General features: G+C 54.8%; 1 protein-coding gene across 1 annotated transcript in view; it reads right to left on the reverse strand.

The window, feature by feature from the left end:
* Positions 1-8,803, reverse strand: part of GLP1R (glucagon like peptide 1 receptor) — a 33,518-nt gene extending 24,715 nt beyond the window's left edge. The window contains exons 1-2 of the mRNA XM_047102903.1: positions 8,726-8,803; positions 507-603 (exon numbers count right to left, since the gene is read on the reverse strand). Coding sequence (XP_046958859.1) covers positions 507-603; positions 8,726-8,803 — 175 coding nt within the window. The remainder of the gene's footprint in view (positions 1-506; positions 604-8,725) is intronic.
* Positions 8,804-12,131: the final 3,328 nt, after the last annotated feature.

A 12,131-nucleotide genomic window follows, 5' to 3' on the forward strand; every position in this document is an offset into this window, starting at 1 on the left:
GGGAAAGACTGATTATATGCTTGCTGAGATCAAAATGGAAGACTACCTCAGTGTGAAAATAAATTGCAACGCAAACATCTAAGAAGAGTGCCTATAGGCCTATTCTTAAAGTATACATCATAGATGAGGGGGGAACGGTAGCTCATGAGGCTCGAATAACCCTCTGCGGCCGCTGTGCTGTGATTGCAGGGTCCAGCCAGCACCAATCTTCTGCTCTTTAGACCACCCCATAAACTCCTCTGAAACATTTATTCCTATAAATATGTTGGTTGGACCTCCAGCCCCAGCACAGGCCAGAAGTGCTAAGGAGGACACAGAATGGAAAGGCCAGGTCCCTGCTCCCAAGAGGCTCGAGCTGGAGAAAAGGGGAATAAGGTGGCACCCCCAGGTATCGGGCAGGTGTGGCATCCTAGAGAGGCAGATGATGCCCAACCATAGCTTGGGGGTGGGGAGCGCCTTCAAAGTCTCCAGGGGATTGGTTGGGTGAGGGCCCCACCTGGACTCACCTGTGGCTGGGGGTGGAGCCTCAGTCAGGAAGCGTTGGCACTGGTGTCGGTATTCTCGCCATTTCTGCACTGTCTCTGAGAGGGACACAGTGGCACCCTGTGGGGGGAGGGGAGAAATGGAGGCCCCTTGGGTCCAGCCAACCTCTCTTTTCCCCCCGGCCCCCACACCCCCTTTTTTTTTTCATCTCCAGAGAACGGTAGAGCCCAAAACTCCACCAGGCATTGGCTATCTCTGAAAGGGGGAGAAAGTCACTACCACAGAGGCACTCTGGTGGATCTTTTCACACTTTTATCCCCAAGTAGACAGATGCGTAGCTTGATGTGTATTAAGTGGCCAGCACATGTCTACTGAAATGACGATTTGGGGGGCTGAGTGGGGGAAGGGGGAGTGTGCCGCATTCTGACCTCACCTAAGAGGCAGAGTTCCTGAGGGACCACGGCTTTGTGACTGCCATGGACTCCTTTCCCAGTGCCCAGTCAGCCTGCCTGCAAGGTTCTTGCACTTTCAACCATTCTAGAAGGGCACATGCCGGCCCAGAGTGGGAGAGAGACTCAGTCGAAGTCACACAGCACCCCAAGGAGCAGAGCTAAGGCTAGGACTCTGGCTCCCCCAGATCAGTGACTGTGATGGTGTATTGGGAGGCATGTGGTGTGGTGGGATTCAATGCTACAGAGCATTGAAATAGGCCATCATGTCATCCGGGGGGCCAACACACCACCCATTGTCCCTTTTTCTAGCGTAACGTTAGAGATCAAATATTCAGCCCAGCTTCTATCACCTGAAGTAGTCCTGAGGACATGGGATCAGAAAAGTTCCAGAATAGGGAGATTTGGCTTACAATGGGAGGGGTCCCCCTATCTGTGAGTAAGGGGATATGAACCTCCATTTTTAGATAAGGTAACCAAACAGATTTTTTAGCACAGAGACCCAAACGACCCACCCGTGTGAGAAATGTCCCTTCTGAACATTTTCGTGCACTTCCTGTAGATATATCTTGGGATTGTGATTCTTTTTTATTCGTATTTTTTCCTCAACAGGCTCCAAATGACAAATACTCCTCATTTAGAGTCTGCAGAGGCCAAGATGACCAGGGAGCCCCTTGCATAAAATGTAGAGCCTATACATGATTTAAAACAAAAGTTCACTTTTTTGAAATCACAAAAATACACTCGGGTGCTAAAATTAAAATAGCTTCTTTTGGGGCGCCTGGGTGGCTCAGTCGGTTAAGCGGCTGACCTCGGCTCAGGTCATGATCTTTCAGTCTGTGAGTTCGAGCCCCGCGTCAGGCTCTGTGCTGACAGCTCAGAGCCTGGAGCCTGTTTCAGATTCTGTGTTTCCCTCTCTCTGACCCTCCCCCGTTCATGCTCTGTCTCTCTGTCTCAAAAATAAATAAACGTTAAAAAAAATAAATAAATAAAATAAAAATAAAAATAAAAATAAAAATAAAAATAAAAATAAAATAGCTTCTTTTGGGCAGCTTGCACCCTGGACTTGGTGCTGCCCTAAGCACATGCTGGATGTGGTTTGGGGTAATCCTGCCCTGGTTTAAGCTGAGTCCTGGTTTATAGGACACCTCCCACAAAGACACAGGTTGTCCTGCGCTCATCCCTGCCCACAAGGGAAGCGCCAGGAAGGGGCCCAAGCTTGCTTGAGCCCCAGCACATTCTCCAAGTAAGTGTGCCCAGGCCACAGGTGGCACCACCTGAAGGCGTTCTTCTGAGGGCAAAGGTCAAGTGTATTTGTTTGAAAAACAAATAAAAGAACAAGGAATAAAACACAACAGCAGTTAAGGCAGTGTCTTGATTTTGGCTACAAAAGACAGGTCAGCAGAATTTTTCACTAGAGCCAGTCCTGGTGGATCAACCCCAATCCCCAGCCCACCCCTTTTCCTTCTACTCCCCACCCCCACCCCCTAATGCAGCAGCTGGTGGTAAAAGGGCAGAGAGGCTGGGGAGAAATCCTCCTTGATCACTCTTTCTAGAAGGAAAGCAGGCAGAAAGCAAGGTCACAGCTGGGAACTAGGGCAGAAGGTGTGTCTGGGGCAGGGAGGGAGAACAGGGAAGCCCATGGAAACTAAAAGTCTTGGAGTGGGGATTGGAGTGGGGTTAAAGGCTAAGGACAGCACCATGAAGGCCAGCTTGGCCACAAACACTCCAGGGAGGTTCAAAACAGAAGCAGCCCTGTCACCTACTCTGAGGAGAGCTTCAGATATAAAACTATCTTAGACAAGGACTCCCTGGGGCAGGATTGTCTGCCCCCTCAGACTGGGGCTCCCTGAGGCAAGGCTGTGTCTCCTCCCTTAGACTGGGGCTCCCTGAGGGCAGGGCTATGTCTCCCCTCAGACTGTTGCTCCCTGAGGCAGGGCTGTCTGCCCCCTCAGACTTGGGATCCCTGAGGACAGGGCTGTGTCTCCCCTCATACTGGGGCTCCCTGAGGACAGTGCTGTGTCTCCCCTAAGATAGAGAGCTTCCTGACTTCTTCCTGAACCAGCTCAGGGTCTCCAACATACTGCTTACTGTACAGCCCTGCCCTCCAACCTCCTACATAAACAGCATGAACTACTGGGACCTCTGGTCTCTCCCCGACCAAGTGTTTATGGAAGCCATATTGTGCCAGACTCTGGGAGGTGGTGGGGATGAGAAACGTGGGAAACACAAAGAGGAAAGACAGGGCCCTGACCTGAGAGAGTTCCCATGCTATTTGGGGGTGGTGTCAAGGGCTGGGCAGCACAGAACAGAGAAGGCAGGAGTGAGAGTGTTCAGAGCGTGGTTTGGCCCAGGCTCAGTGTAGACTCAGCTTTGGGGGACAGGCTGGGCTAGCAAGGGTGGAGGGTGGGCGTTTCAGCAGGAGGGCCCAGCAGGTACAAAGATGCAGAGGTGGGGATGTTGATGCTCCTGCCAGCAAAGAAAGGAATTTCTGGGCGAGGGAGAGAGCAGTGGCCAGGACTCAGACAGACATGAGGCTCTGGTCTGGGACAAGGCTGATGACGTCCAGTAAGCAGGGCCCAGGTGCTCTGGTGAACACAGTAACACAGTGGAGGGTGAATAACCCTGGCTCTGGGCTTAGATCCAGGCCTGACCCTGGCTCCCCCATAAATTAAGTTTGTTACCTTGCCCAAGAATCTTAACTTCTAGCCTCAGCCCGTACATGTGCAAAATGGGAATAATAATAGTCCCTACCTACACCCTGCCCAGGATTGTTGTGGGGATTGAGTTTATGCTTAGAATGGCCCCTGGCACATGGAAAATGGGCAGTCCATGCAGTCCTTCTCACGATTTCTGCTGTTTACAAGAGAAAGGGGAGGGCAGAGTGGATGGGGCAGCCTGGCTTCCTGGGGAGTCTGGGCGCTACCTCTCCCTCACTTCCAGGATCAACAAAGTCCCAGGAGGAAACGGACATATTTTCATGCCAAGGCCCCATCATTCTGCATCGTCCAGTGGCAAACCCAAGTGGGGATGCTCGGGATTCCATGCCCCTGGGCAGGGAACTGTGAGGAGGGGCAGGCCCTGTCCACCAGCCCCTAGCCCCGGTTCATCCTCCCCTGGCATGAGTCCCTGCTACAAGCCTGATGAGGTGGGGCTGTGGGTGCTGGGTACTGGGAAAGACCCAGTTGTAGATGCTCCTGCCTCACAGGGCAGCAGACCAGGCCCACAAGAGGGCAGCAGTGGCGGGCTAAGGTGCCAGAGTGAGGGCAGGATGGAAGTTTTAGAATCAGGACTTGCCAGGTTTTATGAGATCTCTCTGAAGGGGATGGAGAGAGAAAACGGAGACAATGCGCAGGTGGGAGTTATAATAAGGAGGGGCATCTCTCAGATGCAGGAGTTTGGGGAGGAAGCAGGAGGTGAGAAAGAGGACGCCAAGAGGGAGTGGTGTGCAGGAAAGTGCAAGTCCTGGGTTCAAATCCCAGTTCAATCTGTTAATGTGGGATTGATAAAATGCACTTTAATCCTCTGGGGCCTCAGTTTCCTCATCTGTACAACAGGCATATTATTCTTCTCAAAAAGTTACTGTACTGGGGCGCCTGAGTGGCTCAGTCGGTTAAGCATCCGACACTTGATTTCAGCCCAGGTCCTGATCTCATGGTTCCTGAGATCAAGCCCCATGTTGGGCTCTGCGCTGAGCATGGAGCCTGCTTGGGATTCTCTCTCTCCCCATCTGCCCCTCTCTCCCACTCACACACTCTCTCTCTCTCTCAAAATAAATAAACTTAGAAAAAAAGAGTTACTGTACAGATCCAGCAACATAAAGTAGATGAACACCTTTATGAATCATCAAGCCCTGTACAAATGGGCAGTCGTAGAAGGAAGAGGAGACAGGAAAGGACATATTTGGCATGGATGCTCCCAAGGTGACAGGCTTTCCAACACCCTGGGAAGGTACTCCCTCTCCAAAGACTAGCTCCTAACTGAAAAATTCCTCCTACAGTTTTCTTAGTGTGAATACATCTCTCCTTTTCTGGAAGCCTTTTTGATTGAAGGAAGGGGGAAAGAGACCTTGGCCTCCCTGGGCCACCGAGGTGGGAAAAATGGGAGAGGATTCCAAAGGAGAAAGAGAACTCCAAAGACGAACTCTGGGGCCTCCCAGCTGACGCAGCCCTTATCTTCCCCAGCAGCTCCTCCCCAGACCCCCAGACCCCTCCCTCTCTGCCCTCCTCCCAGAGCCCACAACATCACCCTGGCCCCAGTGCCCTGGAAGGGTGGGGCTGCCAGACCCCTGGCTCTTTGACCCCCCATTAGTTTTTTCTTAAGGGCTCCAGACATGTGAGCAGAAGGGCAAGGCAAAGAAAACTGACACACGTTGTCATATGCACAGGAACCTTCACATGGGTGTCCTGTCATCCACATTATCAAACTCATCGTCGAGCACATGCTTACATACCAAGACATGACAGTCTCACTCTCTCTCTCTCTCTCTCTCTCACACACACACACACACACACACAGTCAGGTACACACTCACATGCTGAGACATCACCCCCACCACCGTGTGCGCACACACACACACGCACACACACACACACAGACTCCTCGACTGACATATGCTCAATTCACACTGTTACATACATGCATACAGGGAAACAGCCACACATTCTGTCACAAGCATGCTATCTCTCACCCACACGCTGGCACAGACTGGCAGAACCCATTCACACACAAAAATGTCTCTCTCTCTCACACACACACAAACCTCCCCATAGACACAGTATCATACATGGGGTTGCAAACACATATACGCTGCCAGACACACAATTACATGCTGAGACGTTTCACACACCAGTGGCTCCCACACCAGCAGACTGCCACACGCAGGATCACGCACAAATACACAGAGAAACAGGGGCTCATACAACCCACACCCTTCTCCTCCTGGACTCTCTCTCTCTGTGTTCCTCTATCTATCTCTACCTCTGTATCTCTGTGTCTCTCTGTCACACAAACACACACACACACACACACACACACACACACACACGCAGAGGAATCTGCCTAGGGCCAGGCTGCAGCTAAGGAAGGGCCTGTTTTTGCTCAGAGAAAGGGACTGGAGGGCAGGATGTGGTTTCTTGGTTGCTCCTGTCCCGGGGCCCCCACCCGGGATCCGGGTCTGGGAGGGAGCCCAGCTCAGAACAAAGTCCACGCTGACCGCTGTGCACCCTGGACTCCCTCCGCCCTTCTCTAGAGTACAGAGGCGCAGGCCTCCAACAGCCCCTCTCCAAGCCCTGTTCTGCCCTGAAGAAGGCTTCCAGATTCTGGAGGACAAAGAGGTCAGTTCCCCCATATGCCTCAAGTTGCCATTTCAGGGTTCCGGGGTCTCAATCCTCTCCATGACTTTATGTGGTAGAGCTTGTGATCCCCGTTTACAGGTGAAGAAACTGAGGTTTGGGATGGTGAAGGGTGCTACCCAAGATCACCAGCTAATAGCAGACCTGATATTTGAACCTAGTTTTCTCTGGTTCTAATTTTGGGTGTCCAAGTCTTGCCTGTCTCCTCATAGACCAGGTTCCTCACAGGGATGGTGGGGAGGTAAGGAATAGGGGAAAGGGGTCTGGTCCTTTCCAGGAACAATGAAGCAGTGGCCTGGGTCCCTTTCTTTAGAGGTCGATTTGGCCACTACCACCTGCCCCCCTCCCGACCCCGGCTGCTGGCCAGACCAGAGAGTGGACAGCCCCCTCTGTATTCTTCCTTCAGCCCCACCTGGGAAGGCAGGTATTAGGTACCAGCCCAGCCCCACACCCCTTTCTCCTCTCTGAATGACCCCTTCCTGAATGACTGGGTCATCTTACACAGGAACTTCCCTTTTCTGAGCTTTTTCCCCCATCAGTGACATAGAGGGAGTAACTCTGGCATTGCTGACCTCATGAACAGAAAATAGAATGCAAAATTCACCCATTTTTAGAGTCATCTACATGGGCATGGGGTTGTACCACAATGACTGCAGTCTAACGTCAAAGCCCTTTTGCTCAGCTCTCTGTGGTGGCCAGAGATGCTCAGTGCCCCCCAATAACAGAATCCCCAGAAAGCTCCACCCTCTCTGCTCAGAGCCTGGCTCATCCTGCCCGTTTCTGCCCTTCCAAGCCCAGGGCTGAGGAGTCAGGGGATCAGAAGTAAGAGCAGGTCCAAGGAGCCCAATTCTTCTGGGAAAAAGAACTTTGGGGAGAAGCCAGGCAGCCTCCAAAACCTCTCCATCTCCCTGAATCCAAACCAGGTCTGCAAACTCGGCCTGGAACAGGACAGAGGCAGACAGCAGGGCCTTCCACCTCCACCCAGCGCAGCCCCAAGGCGGTAAAGGTGAGAGTCAGGCAGTAATGCTAATGCGTCTGCAGTCTTGGCTCCTGAAAGATCCCAAGTACACCAGAGAAGTCAAGGCCTGGCTGAGGGACTTTGGGGAAGGTTCTGGGGCAGTAGGGGGCAGACAGGGGTGTCTCCTGTGGCTAGGGTCAGTAGCTGGGCTGGAGGACAGGGAGAGGAAGGGAATGAGTCCAGAAAGGAATTGGAAGGGGGGTGCTGAAAAATGGGCTGGCACTTAGCTAGGGGGCAATCTGTCCATATCTGGATTCTCAGCCAGGGTGGAGTCAGCCTTCACCAAGGCCATGCCCCCTCATCCTGCCCCCTCCTGTGCTGGGACAAATTCCAAGGCCTGTACAGGTCCACTCCCCAAAGCTCTCAGTTCTTTAGGTCTGGGGGTAGGAACAAGAGGTGGCTCCCTTGACACCAGTCAGGCCACCCAAGCCTGCACCTCCTCTCTGCTCTAGCAACCTCACAGCATCTTTGGACATCTCCCCACTCCACAAACAGGCCAACTACACCCCCCAGCCCAGGAGCCCAGAGGCAGGAAAGGCAAGAAGGACAGTGAGGGCTGCAGAGAAGGACTGTGGAGGTCCATCTGTGGTCTGCTCGCCAGTAGCATCCAGGGGGCCAAGGTGTCTCTGTGTGTCCCAGTGTGCATCCCGGTATATGTTCTCACCCAGAGAAGTCAGAATGGGGGGTCAGACAAGTGTGTGAGGGGGACACGGCCGCGTCCACAGGAGCAGGGAGCCTCCTATGTGTTTGCCGCAGGGGCTGGGGTGGGAGGAGGGCACTCAAGTTCCATCTGGGAGGTCAGGAAGAAGGACAACTAGCTGCCTCCGCAGGGCCCCTGGGGCTATGAGTCAAAAGCTGTGCCTGGGGTGCTGCTGAGGGGGTGATGGAACTGGGTGTCCACACCCTGACCCTCTCCGTCTTCCCTGAGCCTTCTCGCAGGGTCTTTGAGGAGCGAGCAGGGTGGGCTGGGGGCAGGCACCGCGGGGAGGGGTCAGAGGCGTGGTGGGAGAGGTGAGGTCAGGGGAGGGGACGAGTCGGGGCGTACCCCGGAGGCGGGCAAGGGTCTCCGAGGAGAAGGAGTTGGGAAAGTGGTCTGGGGAGATGCGGCGAAGAAGTCAGCGCAGAGCGGCCGCGGGGCAGCTGGAGGCCTGGTGGAGGGCGGGGGCGGCGAGGAAGCGAGATCCGCGGGGTTGGTACCGTCAGCCGCCGTCCAAGCCCCCACCTCGGGCCGCCGTCCGAGCCCCCCTACAGCCCCCGGGGCGCCCAACTCTCCAGTCCCTGCTCCACCCCCGGGGCTTCGGTTCCCACCGCCTGCGGTCGCGGAGTTTCGCTCAAGTCCCGGCCGCCCCTGCCGGGACCGGCTCCCGCAGCGCGCAGGGCCCCCTGCCTCCCCGCCTTCCCCCGGGGAACGCGGGTCTCACCTGGGGGCGGGGGCCGGCCCTGCCCACCGCCCCGAGCAGCAGCAGGGCCAGGCAGAGCGGGCTGGGGGCGCCGGCCATGGCGGGGGGCGCTCAGGACCGGGCCATCGCTGCCACCTGCGGAACCGCGCGCGGCGACTGATCCCGGGCGGCCCGCGGCGCCGGGGGAGGAGCCGGCGCGGGGCCGCCCCGCCCGCGGGAGGGGCAGACGGGGTCCCGCGTCTTCCGCCCCGGCCGCCCCGGCCCCCTCCCCGGCCCGGCCCCGCCGCGTGCGCCAGTCCGTCCCGGGCCGGGGGCACCGGGCGCTGCGCTCCTGGCGAGCGCCGCTTGGGCAGAGGTTAGCGCGGGAGCCGGCCACCAGCCCGCCCCCCACCCCCGCGCCCCGGATTCCCTGGGCTGTGGAAAGCCAGGCCACCCCCCACCTATTCAGGATACCCCAGAGGAAACTGAGGCCGGAGGGGCACGTAGGACTTGTCCAAGGTCACCCGACCCGTCGGACCCCTCCCGTAAAGTGTAACCCCAAGAGCTGTGAGTGACTAGTATAAGATACAGCCACCCGGCAGGGTTACCCCCTCCCCAGGTCCTCTCCTCATTTCCAAGTTCAGTCCGGAAGATCGCCCCGGGAGAACTAAGGTTGAGTGAGGAGCGGGGAGGGGAAGACAAATAGATCAGTGGAGCCCCGAGGCAGAGGGTCTAGAGATTTTCCCCACTCCTGCAGCCTCCACAGTCCTTGCTCTGAGTCACTAGGCCCTTAGAACCGTGTGTCCGTATGCCAACGTGGGCCCGTCGCTATTTCCTGTGTCTCCTGGATCTTTGTCTTCGGCTTTGTAGGGACTCTATTTTACCTGCCTTCGTGTCCACCGCTCCCCGCCTAGACCCCCCAAACAGAGTGCGGGCAGGGGGTGGGGGCGGTGGTGCACAGGCCACCCTCAGATTCCCTTCTAACTGCCAGGCTGTGGGAGGGGGTGCTAAAATGCACTGACTTTACTTCCCTAATAAACAGTGGGAGTGGGAAGAAGGGATTACTCCAGCTCTAAAACAACTTTGACGTCACTGTTGGGAAGGGGGGGGGGCGGGTGGCTGCAGCACGCAGTCCTGGAGCTGCCATAGGGCATGTCTGGATCACTCCAAAGGGAAAGAGAGTCTGTGAGAGTAACTGCTCCTCAAGGGGGGAACAAAACTTCTCCAAGCCCTGAGGGGAACTGGAAGGGGTGGAGAGGAGTGGGGAGGTGGGAGGAGACAGCCAGTAGGAGGAGTCAGGGGCTCTCTTTCGGCAAGACGGACCCTCCTCTCCAGCCAGCCTCACCTCCTCTACCTGGGAGTCTTGTATTTCCTTCCCCGCCCAGAAGTCAGTCTACAGTCACCTTCCTCGCGCCACATAAGACTATTAGCATGTTCAGGGGCCCCTGGGTGGCTCAGTCTGTTAACGGTCTGAGTCTTGGTTTCGGCTCAGGTCACGATCTCCTGGTTTGTGAGTTCAAGCCCCCAGCCAGGCTCCTTGATGACAGCGCAGAGCCTGCTTGGGATTCTCTTCCCCACCCCCCACCTGTCAAAAATAAATAAACAAACAACAACAACAAAAGGTTATTAGCCAGTTCAGCTGCACCTGACAGGAAACCCCAAACAACAATGGTGTAACCAAGGGCTTTCGTATAAAACGAGGCCAGTGGTTCAGCCTTGGACTGGAGCAGTCGCTCCCTGATCATTAGGGCTTCCCCTGTTCTACTAGCTTCTACCATTCGCATGGCCCAAGCCTTCCACCAAAGGATCCAAGGAGGCTGCCCCAGCTGGCGTCATGACATCCAAATTCCAGCCAGCAGGAAGGGGGAAAGGGAAGAGGAGGGGTGCGCCTCTAAGGGTAAGGACAGGTTCTGAAAGTGGCAGTTGTCGGTTCTGCACCCATTGGTCAGAACTTAGGCGCGTAGGCACTCCTAACTGTAAAGGAGGCTGGGAAAAGTTCCCTTTATTCCAGCCAGCCGCTGGCAAGGTTAAATATTGGGGGTTTTATTACCCTTCTAGAAGGCAAAATTAGATATAGATTTGTAGATGATATGGACATCAATATAGATATAGGGAACAATTTGCGAGCTTGGGGGTTGGGGAAAAGAGGAGGGAGGAGGAGAAGAGGCTAGAGGAAGTATTCAGACAGAACTGGGCCTTGGCCACGAATTTATCCACCTCCAAATTACATTTATTCAATAAATATCTATTGAACACCTTGCTATGTGCCAGACCCTGAACTAGGTCCCGGGGAGAATGTGGCAATGCTGCCCCTACCCTCAGGAAGATTATATTCCGTGCAGGTGAGAGACATTAAACAAATAATTATCGGAGCCATTTCTATTACAATCACAATCGTGATCCATACCGCTGTGAAACGCAGATGTGGTGGGAAGTCCCGTGGTCAGTACTGAAAAGACCACTTTCTTTCTGCCAGCGGGCTTTCTCTGACTGGGAGGAGATTTTTGTGTTCAGCCAGTGCAGGCTGGGCACCCCTCGGAGCTGCTCTCAAGCATGGACGGACAGAGGTGGATGGATAACCACCTCAGCTCCTACCCCAGCTCTGAGGATGGGTGCCAGTCTCTCCGAGATCCCAGGGCAATGCGGCCCCAGCCTCCCACTGCTTCCTTCCCTGGCCTGGCCTGCTTTTCAGCAGTAGGGGACTAGTGCTTCCTAAAAATAAACTCCTTGTCCTCAAATCTTCACCCCCAGGTCTGCTTCTGGTAGAGTTCAACTGAAGTCACTGGACATATGAGAGCATCGAGGGACGGAGGTGGCCCCCTGAGCCCAGAGGCATTTGGGTGGCAGATTCCTCAACCTCTCCTGGAGGTCCAAAACCCCTGAGTTTTTTCCGACACTACCTCTCCTCTCAGCACATCCCCCCCCCCCACCCCTGCCCCGGGTTGTGATGGCCTCCTTCTCACTAGGTGGGGCTCCCAGAGGGTGAACATTCTGTAGTGCAGCACCGGCTGGCTTAGTGAATGCTCAGTGTTCACAGACCCTTCCTGGTTCTGTCTCTGGGTATGATGGATGATACTGGGCACCATGCCCTAGGTCTTCTGTGGAAGTACCTGCAGCGGCTGGAAGGTTGTATATCAGATGTTTGGGAGGATTCGTTTTCCCAACTTGTAAGTGAGTGTCAGAGTAGGTCCAAGGTCTGATTGCCTTGCTTTGCTTTGCTCTTTTCTTTTCTTTTCTCTTCTTTTCTTTTATTTTCCTTTCTTTTCTTTTCTCTTCTCTTCTCTTCTTTTCTTTTTTTTAAACAAGTTAACACCTTTCCCTCCTCCTTATCCTGACTCCAGAGGGTTCCCTTTCTCAAACCCTTATCTAACCTCATCCCTGAGCCCATCCGTTCGTTACCTATCATCTAGGACCAGGTCCTCCAAACTCATAGCATCTAAGAAGCCTA

Source organism: Lynx rufus, unplaced genomic scaffold, assembly GCF_022079265.1.
Source record: "Lynx rufus isolate CCGP_SWC_20201006 ecotype Redwood Valley unplaced genomic scaffold, mLynRuf1.p SCAF_6, whole genome shotgun sequence".
NCBI lineage: Eukaryota > Metazoa > Chordata > Mammalia > Carnivora > Felidae > Lynx > Lynx rufus.